The 23080-nt window shown below is 40.6% G+C and overlaps 1 protein-coding gene across 1 annotated transcript in view; it reads right to left on the bottom strand.

Annotated features, from left to right (window-relative positions):
- Positions 1–1622: 1622 nt before the first annotated feature.
- The window catches only part of Znf507 (zinc finger protein 507), a 22102-nt gene continuing 644 nt past the window's right edge, over positions 1623–23080 (bottom strand). Inside the window, exons 2-7 of the mRNA XM_013026356.1 lie at positions 21525–21616; positions 13229–15354; positions 11334–11448; positions 7145–7259; positions 4968–5102; positions 1623–4389 (exon numbers count right to left, since the gene is read on the bottom strand). Of these exons, the coding sequence (XP_012881810.1) occupies positions 4026–4389; positions 4968–5102; positions 7145–7259; positions 11334–11448; positions 13229–15352 (2853 nt within the window). The 5' untranslated portion in view covers positions 15353–15354; positions 21525–21616 and the 3' untranslated portion in view covers positions 1623–4025. The remainder of the gene's footprint in view (positions 4390–4967; positions 5103–7144; positions 7260–11333; positions 11449–13228; positions 15355–21524; positions 21617–23080) is intronic.

Here is a 23080-nt window from a genome sequence, read left to right as displayed (position 1 = left end):
TGTAGCTTAGTGCTAGATTGCTTGCCTAGCATGCACAAAGGCCTAGGTTTGATTCCTCTGTACCACATAAACAGAAAAAGCCAGAAGCGGCCCTGAGTTCAAGCCCGGTACTGGGGAAAGGAGGGGGAAGATAAAGAGATATGATTCTGTCACTCTTCAGGAGCACAAGCCAAGGGATTATAACTACTGGGAAGAAATACCGGCCTCAGATTCTAGTGTACTAATTAACCAATGATACAGTGTCCTTTGTAAATACAGAAAATCCAATGTCAAAAGATACTGGTATAGCCACACATGGGTGGCTTGCACCTGTAATCCTAGCTACTAGGAGCTGAGATCTGAGGATCACAGTTCAAAGCCAGCCTGGGCAGGAAAGTCTGTGAGACTCTATCTTCAATTAACCATCAGAAAACTGAAGTGGTGCTGTGGGTCAAGTGGTAGAGCATTCACCTTGAGCTGAAGAGCTCAGGGACAGAGCCCAGGTCCAGAGTTTAAGCCCATTACCAACAAAAAACAAAACAAAATATATCCAAATTAAGTATGGTTAATAAAACTTAGAGGCTAGTGTTTTTAACAAAAAAATTTTATTACCAAAATACAATATTAAAGTCAATACATGACAAACTCCTGTAAAGCAAAATAAATTATTCTAACATTGTACAGTATTTTCAAAGGTAGTTAAAGCAGCGCTACAGACCTTGCTTTGCTGTCTGGAACAGATCCACTGCTCCTCCATGAATGCCATCCCAGAATTTCAGCTTTAAGGCCTGCAACCCCGGGTGCAGGATGATCTTACAAAAATGCGAATCATCCTCTTTTCTTAAGATACAGAACTCATTGTACTCTTTACATGTCAGTGTTCCAGAAATCTTTATGCTTTGGCTAAAGAAGCAATGCCATAGTGTTACACACACAATACTTCTTAAAAAAATACATGTATTCATGTCCATGAATATCAAACGCAAATTTCTATTAAATATACTTTATAGAATATTACTTAGAGCACCTTGCTGTACAAGTAAATAAAAAAGATTAAATAAGTGTCTATGAAAACTAAAAATAGATGTCTCAAGAGAGGAAGAGTACTCTGCAGGAACATACAATGTAAACAAGGATGTCTGCCATTGGTTTGCAAGAAAGAGAACAGAAAGGAATTAGGTCACCAACAGTTCCTTGGAATAGGTCTGAAAGATCTACAGCAATGACTTTAGCCAGTGTCATGGTGCTGCAAGGCCAGGGCTCAGAGTTCAACATTAGCACAATATTGCTGAACATCATGACACCAACCTTACTCTGATTGTTAGAACAAAGGAGAAAATGATAAAGCCCTGAAAAGTACTACTTATAATGATCAGAATGTATCAGGTGCCCCTGCCTTTATTGAATCCAATAACTTTCTTCTGTGTGTGTACTAGTACTGGGGTTTGAACTCAGGGCCTAGGTGTGTCCCTGACCTTTTTTGTTCAAGGCTAATGCTCTATTACTTAAACAACAGCTCCATTTCTGGCATTTTGCTGGTTAACTGGAGATCAGAGTCTCATGGACTTTCTTGCCTAGGCTGGCTTTGAACTATGATCTTCAGATCCCAGCCTCCTGAGCAGCAAGGACATAAGCCACTGGTGCCTACTCATTTTCTTTAAAAAAAAAAATCAACGTTCACCATCAAATCTTAAAAGTATTCAGAGCAGCAAACAGCATGAGCTTGGTATATAACAAAAGGTCTGATAGAGATAACGTGTTATTCCTATAAACAGACCTCCTGGTGATTAATGTTCTCTCTTATGCAATTACAATTGCGCATTTCATTTTCCTTACTACTTTTAGAAAACTCAATTCTTCTTGGTAGAAATGCATGGAAGGTTTGCTACACAGAATATCCTGTGGACATTGTGTATGTATATTCCCTTATGGTGCCTCCTCTGGGCCAGGAGGATCGCTATCAAGGTCACATTCATGTTTAAAGGCTTTGAACTTCTGGGTAAATGTTTTCCCACGGGGAAGAGAAACTTTAAATTCATGATTGCAGATGGAAAACAGAAGTAATAGCCAATGGGAAGTGGTTTATGAGAACAGAGAGAAATAATTCTATAAGTAACACTGTTGAAACTTGCTTATTATTTTCCAAATGATTCTAATAAAATTAAAGCCCATGCCAATTCTTGGAAGGTTGGTAGAAAGAATCAAGGGGTCTGAGTTAATAGCAGTGAGAACTAATCTATAGATGGGTGGGAATGGGTATTAAGACATGGAACTATTTTATTTGAATTTAAAATTCGAATCACTTTTGAAAAGGAGAAAAATGAATATAAAAGTATTGTAGGTTTGGGGGAAATTATATATATATAATTTTATCTTTTCTAAAACCATGTCTCAGTAATGGATTGAATTCTACATTAAAGCTACCTATATCAAAGGGGCACAGACTTAGTTCTCTTTGGTTAACTCTCATCACCAAAAAAAAAAAAAGATTATAAAAAAAAAATTAGAAAATGTTTCAAGGTACCCAGCCCCAATTACTACAGTTCCTACTGCTCTTAACACAATTCTTTCATTTACTTCTTTCCTAAAATGTATGTGCAGAATATCCCATTCACAGAGCTCTAATTTGAGGGCCTAGATGTAATTAGGCACAGCCCCACTTCTAGACATTAGCAATTGATATTCAAAAATAGCACCATGAAGATGGTGCACTACAACAGGGCACCAGCCTCCTATCTTGTAGGCAGAATTTACTTTGATGAAACAATGCATAAAGAAGTAATCAGAACTACAAGAACACCTTGTGTATTTCACCCTTTCAACTAACTGCAATATAAAATGTCTAATTAATGAGATGTTTACTTCTATTTATCTGATGGCAAGATTTTATGCAAAGCATATTTAGGGGGTTTTCCTGTCTTCTTACATCAAACAAATGGAGCTTCTTTCAAAGAAATCTATTGACTTGCCAAGTGCTGTTTCCTCAGAACTTTTATAACCACCCTGAAGTTTTACTGTCTTAAGGACATTTAGATATTCCTTTTCTGCTATAAATAAGTAATAAACTCCTATAAAGATCCCAGTAGAAGTACTAATTTTAAGAAGTTTCTGAATTTCATCTCTCATTCTCCAAGTGATACTTGTTTTTTTCACACAAGATCTCACCCATGTAGTCCAGACTAGCCTTGAACTTGCAATCCTCCTGCCTCAGCCTACTGAGTACTAAGATTATAGGTGTGCATCATCAGCTTAGCCCTCTAACTTTTATCTTAATAATTCAAATTATTTTCCAGGGCTGACAGTGATGCACATTTTCATATTTGATTATGCTAGGACTCTTTCAGATGAGAGGGTCTCACACAGGAGAGAGGATTAAACAGCCTAGGTAACTGGAAAAGTGGGCCTTGATCTTTAAAGCTCTGAAAAGACTCTCTGAAAAGTACAGGTGTCTCTATGAACTTGAGATATGGTTTGAGATTGTCTCCTTTGCCCACAAGAAATGCATCTAAGTTTCAGAAAACAATTGACTTCAGAAATGTCTACTTAGGATTTAAACTTGATTTACAGATGTCTTGTCTACTTTCTTAAAGTAAGGGAACAATTTAAACATATCACCTCAAATCCTTCCTTGCACTGGAGAAGCCCTCCCAACATCCCAGCAGAGGTGTGTCTACTCTAAAGCAGGCAGGCAGACACGAAGCTCTTAGGGATCTGCATAAGATTGGAACTTCACAGCAAGTTTCAGAAGGGCTCCTGAAAGACCTTTCTGAACTGTTTGCACTTCTAAACTAGAATAAGCTGCAATAACAAACATACTCCACACTAAGAAGGGGGACAGAAGGTTAATATAGGATTATATATTTGCTTCCCCACACTCAAGATAATTTAAATATCGTTACTGCCTATCAATTTGGAATTCATCTTATGACAAGTTTGGTTCCAAAGCCACACCAGGTCACTGTGTTCCCTAGTCATACTGCCTACCACCTCTTCGTCTAGTAGGTTAGTCACCTGTGGTTAAAGGAATCTTCCAGGCATTCTTCTGGCTAGTCTGTGCTTATGGTGGCATGCTGGTCCTTATTGAGAATGATGTTGACAATCTCACCCTCATGCTCTTTCATGTGATCCAGCAGATTTTCTTTGCTGGTTGATTCAAAACCACAAATACAACAACAGAAGAGCAAAACACAGTACTCCATTCCAGGAGGGGCCAGGCTGGAGGTCTTTTCTAAACTGTATGATACATTACTTGTAGGGCTCACTTTCTCACCCTCATTGGAATCTACACTTTCACTGGACGCTTGGGACATCAGTTCTGAAGTGGACAACAGATTTTCTGAACTTCCAGCTATCAGATCAGCTTTCTCTTCGCTGGTCCACCGAGATTTTTCAGGGTATTTCCCTAGAACTCTTAAAAAACAAAACACACATTAGCCAGGTGCTCGTGGCTCATGCCTGTATCCTTGCTACTCAGAAGGCTGAGACTTGAGGCTTGTGGTTCAAAGCCAGCCCAGACAGGAAAGTTTATGAGACTCTTATCTCCAATAAACCACTCAAAAAACCAGAAGTGGTGCTGTGGCTCAAGTGATAGAGAACTAGCTTTGAGCTGAAGAGGGCAGGGACAGTGCCCAGACCCAGACTTTAAGTCCCACCACCAAAAAGAAAGAAAGAAAGAAACCCCCACAAAACCTGAGTGTGGTATACTATAGGACCAGTAGCTGCAATTCTAATCTGAACTCTGTGTGAGTTCTGTGGCTTGAACTCAGATGCTGTTTCTGAGCTGGTATTCAACCACTTGAACCACAGCTCTAATTCCAGCTTTTCTGGTCATTAATTTCAGGTAAGAGTCTCATGGTGATCCTCAGATCTCAGCTTCCTGAGTAGCTAGGACTTCAGGTATGAGCTGCTGGCACCAGGCCTGATCCTAATTTTTAATATTTGTGTACACACACAGACACAGCAACCAAGGGAGGGAGAGGATCAAGTACCTGCCACTTTGTGAAATTGCATCATTAATGGCCTTGTTTACTTGCTCGTAGTTGTAATTTTGGTCACTGGCATGCTTCCACATGTGTGACTTCAAAGAAGGAGGATGGCTACACACGTACCCACACAAAGAACACCTGTACAAGGAAAGTCAAGTATTTTAAGAGTAATGCCATAAGTAGTTACATTCCTTTTTTCCTCTATAGATCTGAACACAGTGAATCTAAATCACTCCTGGTCATTCGTGAAAACTTCTTTCTCATTATATAATCTATATCCCTTGTACACAAATGCAATATATAGGCAAGTAAACTCTATAAAGTATTACTTGTATAGCTTCCTAATCTTTTAAAATGTACATAGCTGTAGATCTGATGTAAAAATGGAACCTCAGAGTACAGATTTTTAATCCCATTTTTGATAATGTTCCACCAGTATGTTCTCATTAAAATCATGCATTTCAATAGGGATTAGTATAATGGTCCATCCTATGAAAGTATAATTTAATCATTCTATTAGCATTATAGAGTTAGAATGATTTTTATCTTTTTGGCATTATAAACATTGCTATAATAAGCACATTATGCAACAAATTAAATGAAGCTACTGATTATTCTTTAGGATATAGTCCATTTCTCCCCTAAAAATGTGCCTTAAGAACGTTAAGAAAGCATGAAGTCACAGTGTATGTTTGAGACATTCTGTGCACCCCCACTGCCAATGCCTCTCTGGTAGAGGTGAAAAAACTCATACCCTGTGGGACAGGGACATAGCCATAATGCTTTGATCTGTCAGTATTTACTGTGTCAGGAACAAACCAGTTAGAATGGAGTAGCTCATAAATGAATAATGGATATTTTTATGTAAGTAGTGAATTACAAGTTTTAGAAATGCCTAAATTGCCTTTAGTGTGTGTGTGTTCGCTCTGGGGCTTTAACTCAGGGTATCCCTTAGCTTTTTGCTTGAGGCTAGTGAGTGACCTACCACTTGAACTATAGCTCTACTTCTGGCTTTTTGGTGGTTAATTGGGATATTAAGAGTCTCGTGGGTTTTCCTTGCTGGGCTGACTCTGAACCTCAATCCTGAAATCTCAGCTTCCTGAGAAGTTAGGATTACAGGTGTGAGCCACTAGTGCCCAGCTTACATGCCCTCTTTTTAAAGAGTATACCCAGCTCTGCTGTGATAACTTATATGCAACCGAAATGAACGCAAAGTTAGCTGGTACAGGTACACTTTCCTGTGTTCCCACTAGACAGGATGTATACTGTACTAAGATTCAGAGTTGAAGCTTGTATTCCTTAACAAACTAAACAAGACTTAGAAATCAGCAGTGAAAGTTTCTTAGCTCTTACTTAACCTATGTAGCAACAAGTGTTATAAATCTTAAATTATTCCCAATTTATTTCTTTAAACCTTTTTTTTGGGGGGGGGTTGGTCATGGGGCCTGGGCAATGTCCTGAGCTTTTTTTAAAAAAAATTTAAATATAGAGTAGAAACATTTAACACTTTTTTTTTTTATTGGTTGGAGGTTTGAACTGTAAACTTGGGTGCTGTCCCTGAGCTCTTCAGATCAAGGCTAGCTCTCTACCACTTGAGCCACAGCACCACTTCTGGTTTTCTGGTGGTTAATTGGGATAAGAGTCTCATGGCCTTTCCTATCCCGGCTGGCTTTGAACCAGGATCCTCAGATCTCTACCTCCTGAGTAGCTAAGATTATAGGTGTGAGCCACTGGTGCCCAACTTATTTGAACACTTCTACAAGGACATTTCTCTATACCTGATGACTTGATATAAAAATCAAACCCATCATACTTTTACCCACATGATTACTTGTTTCTGAAACAAAGATTACAAATTAAGTGCAAACAAAAAATTAAGTGCAAACAAAAATATACATATTAACTGGATTCTAAAGCAATTACTAATGATTTTTTTTTGTCCCTGAGCTTTTCTGCTCAAGCCTAGCACTCTACCATTTGAGCCACACCTCTAATTCTGGCTTTTTGCTGGTTAACTGGAGATCAGAGTCGCATAAATTTTCCTGCCTTAGTTACTGGCTTAGAACTGCAAATCTCAGATCTCAGCCTTGTGAGTAGCTAGATTACAGGTCTGAGCCACCAGCACCTAGTTTTAAAATATTTTAATACAAGCACTAAGGTTCCACAGTCACTAGACTTACCTGTATGGCTTATCAGAGTTATGGATCCTTCTGTGGTTTCGGACACCAACGTATGTTGTGCTTGTGTAATCACACACATCACATCTATATTGTTTCTGGGCCGACGACTTATTCCCTAGACAGAATATTTGGAGAGTTTTAGAGGCAGGCTTTGGTAGGATGCATGTTACAGCACTGGCAACACACTGTGAATCTTATGCCACAGTTTCACCATTTCAATTGGGGATTCCTCACCATCTCTGTGTAACCTGTCCAAAGTGGCTTCATAGATTCTCCTATGCCTAGCAAAGACACCCAGTATCTTCTGTAACCATCACTGGGTTGAGCTGGGCTGGTTTTTGCATAATCTCACCCCAAATTCTAGAGTATAATGAACTTGCTTCCTGCTGCTGGCTGAGTAGGGAGTAAGTAATTAGAAGACTGACTGTTGATCTGAAAAGTGTCAGGCTATTAATAGCTATCTTCTTTTAAAAAATTAAAATTATCTTTAGTTGTACAAAGGAGTTTCAATTCAACATACTATCTTAACGAAACACTGATTTGCCAATGAGCTATAATTTAAACACAATAATTTATTACTATAATGTGTGGTCATGAAGCATGTACAGTAAATTCTATAAAAAGTCTGGAGGTTCTATCCTGTAGCTTCCTTGGTTTACAACTTAATGTTAACATGGAAGGAAAAGCATCTGTGAATTCTGAAGCACTCCATTTTAGTATAGTGCAATTATATACAGTAACTGACAGGCTACTGGGACAAAGGTTAGGAATGGGTGGCTCATTGACACGTAACAGGGATCCAATGAAAACAGACCATGTAACCACATCATTTGCAATAGCAGGCCTTGGTGATTCATGTGTAACAGTACAAACTGAAGGACCTGACCTGTGCAACTGGCTCCTGAGGTTACATCATGCGTTCTTGTCTCCCTCCAGCAGGCTCATCCCACCCTGTCTACTGTTACATATAGTAACAAAGCAAGCCTGCAGGCTCAAGATATGGGTAGCACTGGAGGAGCTTTGTGACTGCTGGCAGGAAGAAAGCTTAGGTAGAACACTGGCACATGGAACACTAAAGTAAAACTACCACTAAAAAAAGAAAAAACCCACACTGTAATTTCAACAAAGAAAAATCCTTAAGTTAAATTTACACTTTTGAAAATTGAAAGTTTTTTGCCTAATAACTACTGCCAGGAGTACAAAATGTCCTAATTTCCGGGTATAAATCTATAATGTTAATATACACACTAATCATAATTACAATCTAAGTATTGCTCTTAATTGGTAGGTTAAAAACTTGGACTCAGTTCTAAATGGCACTGTTCCAAATATAGTTAAAAAAAAAGCCCAGAAAAAAAAGTGCGAACTATTGGATAATGGCTTGTGTGAGAAATATTACAGATCAATGACAACTAATAAAACTGACAGATGGGAAACCCTAATATAGCACGGAATGGGAGCCTGTGCTACTTTGAGCAAATGTCTCCAGTGGAAAGAAGGTTGGATTGAAGTTCAGACAGTTGAGCTGAGTTTCTGCTATGCTACTTACTGCAAGTATGATCACGGGTGAATTATTTTACCTCATGGGCTATCACTTTTCTCATCTATAGAATGGAAATTCTAGCTGGGGCAGGCAATGTCCCAACCCTCGGGTAGCATACGGCTATAAAATCATGGCAGGACAGCCACCTATGCATCTTTTTGGCTGCCTATGGCTGTCTGCCTGTATTAACATTTTTGTATGGCCATCATCTGTGAATGTTGTAAGTGGCCCTTGGCAGTACCCAGCAGCTTAGAGCATGGTTTGGCAAGTCTTCCATTTTTCCTTCAGGCAAAGTGTGCATTTATTTCCACATCTGGGGAAAACTTCTGCCCTTTTCTACATTGGAGAGCTGAGGGTAGAGGACGTGTTTGTGTGGTTGACACTAAATCCCTAGGGCGTGGACAACTGAAAACAATCAGGAACAAGTTACTTAAATGTCCTGAAGAAATAACACAGGAAAGGGCCTTGCCTGTGGCTCTTATTAGAACACTCAGCAGTGTTAATCTAGCTCTAACTTCTTCACTGGGCAGGGTTTCTCAAGGGCAGCCAACACCCAGTACTTGGCACAGTGCCTATCTTGAGACAGGCATTCCATGGCTCTTGGTGGAATGAATGTCTGTGGTTACCCAGGGCCTCTGTGTTGAAAGCATGCCACAAAGTATCTTGTTCCAATACGGGAACCCCAGAGACATTTCTCCTATTTAATTGACCTTACTAAGTTAAATAAAGCAGTTTACTAAGTAGTTTTGACCAAGCACCAATTAACCTTTGTGAGCTAAGAATTTGTTCTTTGTCCTGTCCAGATCTAAGCATGCAGGAAGACACCAGCACTGCTACTATGACAGAATAAAAAAATGAGATGAGCAAGGAAGGAACAGGGGTGCAATTCAGTGGTAGGGTGCAAGCATAGCACGTGTGGGGCCCTGGGTCCCATCTCCAGCATTGAAGAGGGGTAAAAGATCATGCTAAGCCATTTAATTCACCAAAAAAAGATGCTCCAGAAATGGCATATGCTGAACAGGTATGACTGTAGTAAAGTTTGGAATGGTTACTTTGAACTAGTTTCAATTTCTTTACTGAAAAAGTGACGTTAAGCTGTTAATACATTCGGGTTATTTGAATTTTTTGCATTTTTAAGATGGAGCTGGAAAAGTCGGATGTCAACACTGGTGCTAACTGCAGGTGGCGCTACTGAGTAGCACTTTATTCCTTCATTAGGGATTTATGGTGCAATCACTCTACTGTTTTAATGTCTCCTTTAAAAGGGGTAGGGAAACATAATGAATTAAAATAAAAGGAGGCAGTTAGGGCTGTTTTGCAGGAAGGAAACAAAAGTGTTTTAGCTCAGCCATCTATCGCAGGAACAGATGTCATGTCATAAACTCCTTTGTTTGGGATGGTTTTACAGGGGTGACATCTGTCTGACAAGGGAATTTTGTGCTACAGTGGTGTCACAGTCAATTCTTTCTGAACATCCTCGAATTAGTTATGTTTTCTGGGGTATGACTTAATGAAACATTATGGCAAAACATTTCACTCTGCAGTTGTTTCGAACTTTAATTCTTGGGAAATCGAAAAACGAAAGTCACCCCAAGATGCTTTATTTCCCATCAGTACTGTGTACCAACCACACTGGAGTCATTCAAGAGTGTATCGGTTTAAGTGAACTGATGCCAGCCAGGCGGCACAGCTTACTTCATTTCTTCCACAACTCTCTGCATGCAGCACCTACCTCTTCATGGAGCTCTAATTAAACCTTCTGATTCTAATATTTCCATTACCAGCAACTCAACTGACGGATACTGAACTTGTACATAAAAGGGTATGTTTAAACAATGCAAATGAAATCTGGCAGCTACACTTGGAGGAGGTCACAGCTGCAAGCCTGAGAAAATATTTGAGGAAAGGCCGACCATCTGCAAAAGCTGCACTCTGCACAGGTCATCTGGTAACCAGAATGGGACAAGTGGCTTCTCTATGCTTCAACTCTGCTGGCTTGCTGGGATTCCCCTTCCAAATCTATGCTGTTGCCTGACTCTTATGTGATAGTAAAGATTTTAACTACACAGTCAGAAATTGAGTCCTCATTGAGTTACTCAGGACCTGATAATAATTTATTTTGATCAGTAACTGCAATTTTTTTCAGAGGCAAGAGTATTCATTCACTTCTGTGGTATAAAAACAGAGGACAATATAGGCTTTAGTCCTGAAAACCCTCAGGACAACACAGTAGAACTTAAAAATGCGTAAGTGTAGCTGGGTGCCAGTGGCTCACTCCTGTAATTCTAGCAACTCACAAGGCTGAGATCTGAGATTAAAAGTTCTAAGCCAGACAGGACAGGAAAGTCTGTGAGATTCTTCTCTAATAAACTACTCAAAAAAAGCTAGATGTGGGATTGTGGCTCAAGTTGTAGAATATTAGCTTTAAGCATAGAGTGGCTCAGAGACAGAGCATGCACGCGCGCGCACACACACACACACACGCATAGAGTGGCTCAGAGACAGAGTACACACATACACACACACACGCACGCACATACACACACATACACGGGAGTGGATAAATATGATCAAGAACATTGTATGCCTGTGTCAAATGTCATAATGAAACCCATTAGTTTGTAAAATTAATAGAGGCTCAACTACCTTCCTGAATATATTTTCCATCAGCGGCATCACTAGCAATTCGTGGCTCATGCGAAGAAATTGACAAGGTTTCCGGAAGGCTATGCTGCTCTCTCTCATGATTCCTTAGTTGACTCTGAAAATAATGAGAAAATTTATATAGAGTCAGTCGTGGGGCTTGAGCTCTGGGCCTAGGTGCTGTCCCTGAGCTTTTCAGCTCAAGGCTAGTGCTCTAACTCTTGAGCCTCAGCACCACTTCCAGTTTTCTGGTGGTTAATTGGAGATTAAGAGTTTCATGGACTTTCCTGCCTGGGCTGGCTTTGAACTGTGGTCCTCAGATCTGAACCTCCTGAGTAGCTAGGATTACAGGTGAGCCCCTGCTGCCCAACTAATATGTAATATTTTGGTGAGGAGGCTGTTTAAGAAGGGGTTGATAACTTTCAGGGCCTATGGCCTAGAAGAGATTATCAATATTTTAAAATCAAACCTGTTAAAGCACTATTGGACACACTGGGCAACTGAAAGAAATGCACTAGAGCAACCATAACCTCATTGAAAAGGCAGTTCCTTCTTATATATTTTTTGAAAGGAGGACTTAGATTATGGAACAGGTAGGGGCCTAGAGATGGGAGAGGGTAGGGAGCAGGGTGCTCAGGATAATGCAACACTGTCCCAAAAAACAAATTCAGTGAACAACCATTGGATTTCCTTGTAAATTCTGCCTCTCAGATCTCAGCAGACCACTAAGGAAGTTCTCTTCCTCCACCCAAACCCCAGGAGTATAGCAGCAGCAAAAGAAACTTCCTAGATACCTCCTCCTAGAAATTTTCTTTGTAGTCTACTTGAATGTACTACCTGGAATTTCAAAATTAATGATGATTCAATAAATCCAAGTTTGCTTTACAAAGAAATGAATAGCATTTCAAACTGCTGGGCATGGTGAGGTACACCTGTAAACCCAGCACTCAGGAGGCAGGAACTGTCCATGAAACAAAGCATACATGGTTTTATCAGTACAGTGCTGCCTTTCAATAAGTCTAATACAGTCCATTTCCCTTTCTGCAATGACACAAATTACTGCTGTTTGGTCCAATGGCAGTTGGCATGTGTGAGGAGCAGTTTGGGGCCAGGTCAGATGGGGAATTCTTATTGCTGTGTGTGGGACCACATACACTTAAATCCATGTAGGTCAAGTGTGTGGAGTATGAAAATCCAATGGACAATGCTTTATAAAAAAGTATGCAAGCTAAAACACAAAAACAGTTTAGTACAAGGGGCTGCAAGAAGGCAATAAATAAGCAGGGAAGAATTCGGAGCAGAAATACTGAAGGCAATAAATAAGCAGGGAAGAATTCGGAGCAGAAATACTGAAGGCCTAGCTTTCTTTCCCATCTTCATTACTAATTAGCTGGGGACCCCCTGGGCAAATCACAAAACTCTTTCAGAACTTTTTTTTCCCTTATCTATAAAATTAAGTTGACTGCAGTGTACTGGTGGCTCAGGCCTGTAATCCTAGCTACTCAGGAGAATGAAATCTGTGGATCAAGGTTCAAAGCCAGGCTGGGATTGACTTTTCTAAGTTTTGTTAGACTCTAATCAACCTAACAAAAAAAGAGTATCAGTAAATTGAGGGGACTGGGAATGTGGCTTAGTGGTCGAGTGTTTGCCTAGTATGCATGAGGCCCTTGTTTGACTCCTTAGCACCACATACACAGAAAGAGCTGGAAGTGGTGCTGTGGCTCAGGTGGTAGAGTGCTAGCCTTGAGCAAAAGCTCAGGGACAGTGACCAGGCCCTGAGTTCAAACCCCAGAACTAGTCAAAAAAAAAAAAAAATGAGGTGGCCAGAGAACATCTGTTAAGTCCCCCCCTACCTCTGAAATCCCCAAGCCTTCCAGAAGACTTGAAGCAATGTTTACCTTGTAATGAAAGGATTCTTCGCATTGTTTACATTGGTAGATTCTGGTCTTACAGTGGTTGATCATGTGACTCTCTAAGTCTTTGCTGTTGTTGGCTATATGCTCACAGATAGGACACTGGTAGGGCTGCCTCTGCCGATGGACTCGCAGGTGCTGCTTGATGTAACCCTTGTTACCACTTGTGTAGTGACACAAGCGACAGCGGTAGGGTCGCTCAGCCTCAGGGATGTATTCCACCACATTGGTTCCCAACAGACTCGTATCGCTGTTGGGTTGGCACTGGGCATTGTCCTGAAGTTCCTTCAAAATGTCGTCGTCTGAAGCATTTTGATCTGTCCTTTCTCTCAGCTTTTCAATGACAGTGAGTAGGGACATACTGATGCCTGTCTTGACTTGGCCATCTGTCAATTCTTGTCCACCCTCTGGGAGTGCTAGCAGGGTAGAGTTGCTTTGGCTGAAGCTAGTCAATCCTTCTGAAGTGTTTTTAAGTGGTGACATCATTTTGGAATAAGCTGCCAATGGCCTATCGGCTTGCCTCTGCCCTGTATCTGGATCTAACAGGTTTATGTCCCCGTAGTGACTAAGACTGGCTCTGGTTAGTTCGGCCGCTCTTATAGGCATCGTGACCAGAGCTTCGGCAGCTAGTGAGTGCAGCCTGAGAGACTCAGAATTTGTCCTCCTGCGGCCAGGTGGGGCATTCTCATCAGTGGCCAGTCCTTTACTTAGTAACTCACTATCTTTCTTCTCTGGATTGCTCCAGCCAATGATCAACCCTCCAATATCAACAGTGCATTTATCAGCACGAAAGATGGCACCAGTTCCTGCACAGCCGGCCTGGCCATCTGATGGGTTCAGGGTTTTGCCCTCATCTAGTTCAGCATTTAGGAGGAAAGGTTTCTGTGAAAGAGTTTCTTCGGCACTTGGCAAACGTTCCACAATCACGTTCACATGACCTTTTTTATTGGGGCTACTGCTGATGATTTTCTGTGCTGATGAAAGCAGACTGTCGGCAATCAAGCTCTCCTCGGCATCAGACATCACCTCGAGTGCTTCTTCCTCAGTAGGGTCAAGGGTAACCGAGCGACTTAGGTGTACCCTTTCTTCTGAATGCTGGTCTAAAGATGAAGATGATAATGGCTCTGAGCTGCAAATCTGCACCTGGACAGCAGGCCCGTTATGGATACTCAGCTCACTGTCCCCTATGGCAATGACCACTGCATCCACACCACCAGGTGCTGCCGACGTGGAAGAACCCAGCAAGCCCAGGGGCTCGTTTTCATTTTCAAAGATGGGATAGGAACAGTCAACTTCTCCTGCATGTTTCCAGGCATGGGTTTTTAACATTCTCTGCTGGCCACAAGTGTAACTACAAAACAAGCATCTATACATGCCATACTGCTCATATGCGTACCATTTCCTCCTGCCCATCTCTGCCAGGGATGTGGTTTGGCCAGGGTGAGTCTGTGGACTGTCCATACTGACTGCGATGTCACCACTGGTTTCGTTGGTTCTCTCTGTGGTCCTCTGACAGAAGGAGTTGGAGGGGGTACTGCACTGCTGGGCTTTGTGTGGGGTGTGATTGCTGATATCATTTTCATGTTCCTTTACCACATGAGCTTCGAGTTCCTCTTGGCTTTTTGATGTAATATGGCACTCTGAGCACATTAATATCACTTCATTCTGCTGGCCGTGCAGCTTGATATGCTCTCTCAACACAGAAAATGATGACGACAAAAACTTACAAAGGCTACACTGGTAAGACATAGCCTTGCTGTCATCATGGGCGAGAGACTCGGGGGTGAAACTTGCTTGTGACACCTCAGCCTTCCTAACAGCAGGCAACTGGGTTACTTTAGCTGGAATCTCACAAACTTCTTGGGTTTCCAGGGGATGAGTTGTCATATTTGACCGTGATCGTTTTTTCCCAATTAGAAGACATTTTTGTGATTTTTCATGCTCCACTATCCTGCTTAACTTTTGAATCACATGGATTAAGGGATCTGCTTTGGCTTTTCTGGGTTCATCAATTTCCAATGAAGGACTGATGATACCTTCGGCAGTCAATATGGCTTCCTGCTCCCCAACATCTGGCACCAACATGGCTACACTGCGGCTTTCTTCCATATCTTAAAAAAAAAAAAAAAAGGTAAAGAACAACAGAAAGAAAGAATGCCAAGTTACAGGGCAATCTGAAGTAGGTAACTCAGGACATCAATGTCAATTTAGTTTCTAAGCTAATAGGAACCAACTTTCCTTCCCTCCCTTAATCTCTGTCAGTATTGGTACTTGTATTCAGGGTTTGTGTGCAGTCCCTCAGCTCTTTTGCTCAAGGCTAATGTTCTATTACTTAAGTCTCTTCGCTACTTCTGGTTTTTGGTGGTTAATGGAGATAAGTTTCAGGGATGCCAGGCGCCCAGTGGCTCACGCCTGTAATCCTAGCTACTCAAGAGGCTGAGATCTGAGGATCACGGTTCAAAGCCAGCCCGGGCAAGGAAAGTCTGTGAGACTCATGTCGCCAATAAACCACTAGAAAACCAGAAGTGGTGCTGGGGCTCAAGTGGTAAAGTGCTTGCCTTGAGCTGAAGAGCTGAGGGATAGTGCCCAAGCCCAGAGTTCAAGCCCCACGACCAACCAAAAAAAAAAAAAAGTTTCAGGGACTTTCCTGTCCAGTGTGGGGTCAAACCATAATCCTTAGATCTCAGCCTCCTGAGGAGCTAGGATTACAGACATGAACCACCAATGCTCAGCTTGATACAATTCTTGAGAAACTATTTTGTGTATCAAAATATAACTGTAGTTTTATCACTGAAATCATTAATTTCTTTCTTCCCCAAATCTTCAAACTGTGAAAACTGAGTCACATAATTTACTATAAAGGCCACAGTGAATTTTGAGAAGTACCACTTCCTTCTTTTCCTTCCTTTGATTTATTTCTTGAAGAGAAACCACAAACTATGAGGTGGCTTTTTTTCCCCCTAGAAGTCATATTTAGTGGTCAACTATTACTTATAGACACATATAAGTACTTCCTTTTCCTAAAAGGGAAAGGGGCACCTAAGAGGAAAAATGTTGACGTTCCACTGTGTTTCAGGTCCAGAAATGCACCCAGTCCTTCCAAGGGGCTATCTGTAGGTTCTAATAATGCATCATGGCCATGGAAGCCACTAAGTACACTTATAAATCTTAAGAGCTGGATACAGTGATGCAATCTCAGTTACTTTAGAAGTAGGAGGATCCTGGTCTAAGACCAGCCAGAGTAAAAGCTCGAGACTCTATCTGAAAAACAAACTACAGCTAAAAGGGCTGGAGGTGTGGGTGTAGTGGTAGAATGTTTGCTTTGCAAGCACGACTAGCATAAAGCCCTGAGTTCAAAACCCAGGTCTGCTAGAAAGAAAAATACTCTATCTTTCTAAGTTTTGAATATTCTTTATATTTCCTGGCATCACTTTTATTTCAAACATTTCCTTTGGCTTACATGAGACTAATTTGTTGACTTGGATCACATTTTTAAGTTTAGGCTTTTTTCCAGCAACAAATTTTGTTTTTCCACATTTTTAGGTGCATTCTGGAGTCTTACTCAACATTCAATAAATGCCAGCAAAATTTCCAGTAGCATTAGTTACAGACCAAAGACCATGCACTATTCTTAAACTTTAGTACAGGCTCTAAATTCTTATTTTATGTAGTAAATCCTAGCTCCTGTTCCTCACACAGCTGAAGCCCTTGCCACCTAACCTATTTAGCCAGAATTCACAATGCTTACCCCCCCACAGGGACAATTTGCCCTATCCACCAGCCACCCAAAAGCCTTTCCATATACAGGTCCACATCAGACAAATATACAAACCTTTTGCTCTAGGCCAATACTTGGTAGTAAGACTGTAGGATGGGTTTTCTGACTACTTCTTTCTTAACTGCCTTCAAGGCAGAATGCCTAGAGTATCCTAGCTCCCAAAGGCCATAGGTTCTTCAGTCTCTCCCCCAAAATATATCTCACTGGATGCCCCAATGGCTGGTGTCTGTAATCCTAGCTACTCAAGAGGCTGAGGATTATGGGATTTGAAGACAGACAAGGCAGGAAAGTTCATGAGACTTTTATCACCAATTAAGCAATGAAAAGCTGGAAGTGAAAAAATGGCTCAAGTGGTAGAGCACCAGCCTTGAGCAAGAGGGACAATGCCCAGGCCCTGAGTTCCAGCCCCAGTATGCAAGACAGCACACACACACACACACTTAGTTTCTCTCTTCATCTTACTCAGAAAGACTTTACACTGTTAAAGTCACTAAAGAGAAGGCCAATGCGGGGTAGGGCAAATTGTTACTTTGAAAAACCCCCTTTTGTGACTTTTCCAATCATTTTTCCCAGGCTAGGGTTTCACAATTTCAAGCCAAGGAGATCTGTGACTCTTCCTGTGACTATGGGTTTCCCTAAAGGATCATAATTTCAAGCATTATTAATTTTATGGATTTTTTTTGCAGTTGAAGTGTTAAATGCAAATTAGTTCAATGATAAGGTTAATATAAGCCTTCAGTTTCTTGGCTAAGATTTGGTTCTCTACCCTCTCCAGGAAGTGTGACGTCCCCATATACTGATTGATAGTCTAGAGGTTAACAGTAAATGTTTGCTCAACAGACTGTGCACACCCACAGGGTAACAAAGGTGACTCCTGTTATCTCTCTTGCTCTCCAAGATTTAAGAGGAAGGAGGCAGAACACTGCTAATCACTCCCCAAGGAGAGTTCACTGTGTTCCATTCTAAAACAAAACAAAACCCCCCCAAAAAACAAAAAACAACCCCACAACAGTGAAATAAAGGGAGTTTATCTTATCTCAAGAAAAAGACTAATATAAAAAAAAACACATTTTGAAACTGTGTCTGCTCAGGCATTAGGAGCTAATGGAAATTTGCAGCAGATGCTCCCATTTTCCCTGAACATTTATGTAAGCACCTCATTTTGGAGGCTGTATACATTTGGGGATACGTACAGTAAGGTAGCTATAAAACAGATATGACAACATAAAATGCATCAAGGAACACCTGAAAAACTAGTTTGCAGCCACATGCAAAAAAAAAAAAAATCAAGGCACAAGTGAAAATCCATTACCACAAGTCTACTAAACAAAAGATTAGGCAAACAGCTCACAATAAAGTACACAGAGGGGAGGTTACTAACACAAGCTTGTTAAATATTCACAAAAACTTTAGACCAGTCAAGCTGTCTGTCTCTAGGCATTATTGTATGTAATATATAAGTACATGTTATATATGTATGTGTATATAGATAAATATATAAAATAAACACATTTAATATACATATGTATATTTATATATACATATATTTAAACATATTTAGATATATTTATATTTATTATATGGTATATAATATATATATAATTACAAACATAACATATAGATACAAATATATAAAATACAATCACGTTTTATATAAATATACCTATATATTTAGATATAATATATAACATAAAATATAAATATACAATTATACACCTATAATAAACATATTTAAACATATTTATATAAAATATATACACACATATAAAGCATACCATATCAAGGGATGTAAATTTATAGGTACATTTAATAGAAGGGATTAACAACAATCACAATATAGATTATCCCTGGACTCCAAGAGATTGACATAAACAGTGCTGAAAGAAATGATCATGGTGAGCTGGGGGGCTCCTGTGAAATTCTTACCTCCAATTAACTACCTAAAAGCCAGAAGTGGAGCTGTAGGTCAAGTAGTAGATCCTAAGTGAAAAATCTAAGGGACAGTGCTCAGCCCTGTGTTCAAGCCCCAGTACCAGCACACACACATGCTTGCACGCATGCATGAAAGAAAAATTACCATGCTGGGATAAACAATAAATTCTGTCAATCAAGATGCGTGTAGAATACCTAAAAATTCTTTCTGCTTGTCTAAATGCCTAAATTTTACCATAAGAAAAAGTTAACACCCATCCCCACAAATCATGTGTAAGACAGAAAGCAAATGATCATAGGACCCACAGTTAATAACCAAATTCTGCAGGGTGCTGGTGGGTCATACCTGTAATCCTAACTACTCAGGAAGCTGAGATCTGAGAACTGCAGTTTGAGGCCAGCCTTGGCAGAAAAGCCCTTGAGACTCTTATTGACAATTAAGCACCAAAAAGCCAGAAGTGGAGCTGTGGCTCAAGTGGTAGAGCGCTAGCCTTGAGCACAAAGAGGCTCAGGGACAGTGCCCAGGCCCTGAATTCAAGCCACAGGACTGACACAAAACAATAAACAATTTCAGTAGACAACTCCCTACTCCCAGGAGCTGAAAAGAATTAAGAAACCCTTTCGACTTAACAACCTTCAAGGCAAACCTTCAGATAACTGCTAATAGTCAAATCAGCTGAGACAGATACAAGAGCTCCCTTGGACTAAGAAAGTAAGCAAAAGGCTCCTCCAGTATAAGCAGTAGGTCAGATGATAACCACTTGCTCAGCTAGGCCCCAGTGTCATCTCCATCCTACTTCCTGTTCCAGGAGGGGCTACCTCATTGGGCTCCTCTACCCTCAGGGTTTCTGGTTCTTTTAAGCCAATGGAATGCCATTACAGAGCAAAGGAATAGTGAGGCGGGTCATTGTTCTGGCTTCCTATCTCTAGATCCCCTTCAACAAGCCATTTCTCCCCAGACTGGGGGCTCTATCAGACTAAGCTTATGGTTCTGATGGTTATCCCTTTTTCAAAAGATGCTGCTAGCTTCAATGATCCCTGTGGTCTGCCTGTGTAAGTCCAACACAATTACTAATAGCACTTTAGTAAATGTACCTTCCTGGATTTACCTTAACCCTAATTGGAACAGAGGCAACCATAACATTATCATTATTTAGAAAGTGAGAATAAGCATGTTTGGTGAGAAGATCAAAATGGCTGATCATGAAGGTTCACTAGGACAAGACTACAAGTATTAGAAAAATAAATTTTTTGTGTGTGTGCTGGTATTGAGACTTGAACACACAGGGCCTGGGTACCCTTTTGATCGAGGTTAGCACTCTTCCACTTGAACCACAGCTCACTTCTCGCTTTTTGGTGGTTAACTAGAGAGAAGAGTCTCAAAGACTTTCCTGTTTGAACTGACTTTGAACCCAGACCCTCAGATTTCAGCCTCCTGAGTAGCTAGGATTACAGGCCTAAGCCACCAGCACTTGCTGGCAAAATATTTCTTTTGCTCCAGACAAAAGTGCCCCTAGTTAGCTTTCTGATTTTAGGAAGTCATCACCTCTGGAGGTTTTAGATTCTTCAGGTATAAAACACAAGGGTAGAATTGGATGAACTTTTAAAACCCTTAAATTATAAATGGTCTATAAAAACTGGAACCCAGTTAAGACTTTACACTTTACTAATGGCAGCTATATTGTATTTGAAATCTTTAGCTAAATGTAATTATTACCACAAATAAAGTATAAATATCACATGTCTATGAATTTCATTGTCTATAATTTCTTACCTGGCACCTCGCCTGAGAGAATATTCTAATTTGGCAGCTGTAATTAAGACATAAAGTCTAATGAACACTACCCGATATTCGGGTTTTGTAGAACTCACTCAGTTCTTATTATGTGCTGATCAGTGCTGGAGGCTATAGAAGGAAGTCTTTGACTTGTAGGTGCAAGTCCAGGGTGTAGGGTCTGTGTAATTCCTATGTAATTTCTGGTATTCTTTGCAGACAAAGAACCTCACAGTTGTAAAACAGTCCATGTGAAGTTTGCAGAGTACAAGAGTAACTGGTTCAAGAACTGGAAGCAGATCTAAAACTTTCTGATTTTAAAAATATGTTTTCTCAAGGCACTGGTGGCTCACCTCTGTAATCTTGGCTACTCAGGAGACTTGACATCTGAGAATCACGATTCAAAGCCAGCCTAAGTATGAAAGTCTGTGACACTTCAATTAAATCTTCAATTAAATACCATAAAGCTATAAGTGGAACTGTGGCTCAAGTGGCAATGTCAGCCTTGAGTGAAAAAGCTAAAAGACAGCACCTAGAACCTACGTTCAAGTCCAACACACACACACACACAAAAACAAAACAACCTGATACTTTCTCTAATACAACAATTTCCCCCTCAATTGCAAATGAGAACCAAGCCATATGAAACATCACTTTTGTAACTGAGTAGTAAACTCTTACACCTACACTGTATCAAACATGAGTGTGTATTTGATCCTTGTAATTCTTTGGGAAGGACTAGATGGTACCATATAATTTTATAAAAAAGGAAACTGAGTGAGGTATAAGTGACTTACCCAGGGTTACATGGCTGCTAAGTGGCAGAGCCAGTGTCTTTCAAATCAATTCCTGAAATTAATACAGTCCTTGATCAATCTTCAAATTCCAGCTGTGACCAAGAATGAAAGTTTACAGTATGAAACATTTCTCTTTGGTGGTGAAACAAACTTACAATGGCAGTGAAAACTTGCCAATACACCAAGAAACTTAGAACAATGTTTATGCAACTCTATTATGTTCAATGCATAAACGTTTATGCAACCCTATTAAATTCACATAATTTAAGTAATAGATTTGATGACTTTATAGTTAAGAAAAAAGACCTGGAAAACTTTTTTTTTTTTTTTGGTTCGGTTGTGGGGCCTGAACTCTGGGCCTGGGCGCTGTCCCTCAGCTCTTCAGCTCAAAGCTAGCGCTCTACCACTTGAGCCACAGTGCCACTTCCAGCTTTTTTCTTTTTGCTTATGTGGTGCTGAGGAATGGAACCCAGGGCCTCATGCATGCAAGGCAAGTGCTCTACCACTGAGCCATCTTCCCAGCCCCTGGAAAACTCTTAATAATTGTACATTTTGTTTTATCCCAGAATGCTGTAACTGAGAGTCTTGGTTTTACTGACCTAATTTGTTAACTAGTCTGGAAAAACAAAATCTATATTGCCATTTTAATGCTGACTATACAACCTAAAAGGGTGGCTATGCAAATTCTCCAGAAATAAAGAACAGAACAGAAAAGATGACAATAACTTGACCTATGTAATTTCTTGCTTTGTGTCTTTCATTTTTTGGCTTTTTCCTTTCCTAGTGCCTGTACCGGAGGGGGTTGGGCAGTGGGAGAGAGGGGTTGGGAGCTGTCCTTTAGCTTTGTAGCTCAAAGCAACTGCTACTATCAATAGCCACAGCTTCACCTCTGGCTTTTTGGTGGTTAGCTGGAGATAAGAGAGTCTCATGGACTTTCCAGCCAGGGCTGGCTTCAAATATGGATCCTCACATCTCAGCCTCCAGAGTAGTTAGGATTACAAACCCCACACTGAACCCTTGCACCTTTTATTTTTCAAGTTGGAATGAGTCTAAAAAGTTTTTTTTTTAAAAATCCTCTTCCTTTCACCTAGAAACCTAGTGATTATCTTCAAAAGATACTGCAGGTGATACTGCAGGGCCTCCAGGTAAAGTTAATTTTCAAACGCATCCTGGTGATAAAGAAAGTAGACTTTCGCTGGGAATCAATAACACACAAGCCACGGTAAGGAAAAGTACAAACTCAAGAGGTGATAAATCCACTAACTCCCTGATAAGCGCTGACGCGGCGAGATAACAAACTCCAGAGCCCGCAGCAGTAAAAACCCAAGGCGACTACGGCTTTGGGAAGGGAGGGTGTCACCTTAATTCCGGACCCAGGCCCTTCCACACCAACCACTCCCCTCCTTCCCCACTCCCAAGTGAGAGAGGTGGACTTTTCCCAGGAATCTGTCATGATCTTCCCACCCCGGGGACCATGATTACTTATGGAAGGCCAGGACTGCACTTTTTTTTTTTTTTTTGCATTCGCTTTTTTCTATGTTCCAACGCTATGCGGG

The sequence above is a fragment of the Dipodomys ordii genome, unplaced genomic scaffold, assembly GCF_000151885.1.
Source record: "Dipodomys ordii isolate 6190 unplaced genomic scaffold, Dord_2.0 Scaffold92, whole genome shotgun sequence".
Lineage (NCBI taxonomy): Eukaryota > Metazoa > Chordata > Mammalia > Rodentia > Heteromyidae > Dipodomys > Dipodomys ordii.
This window is presented reverse-complemented; position numbering and strand designations above follow the sequence as displayed.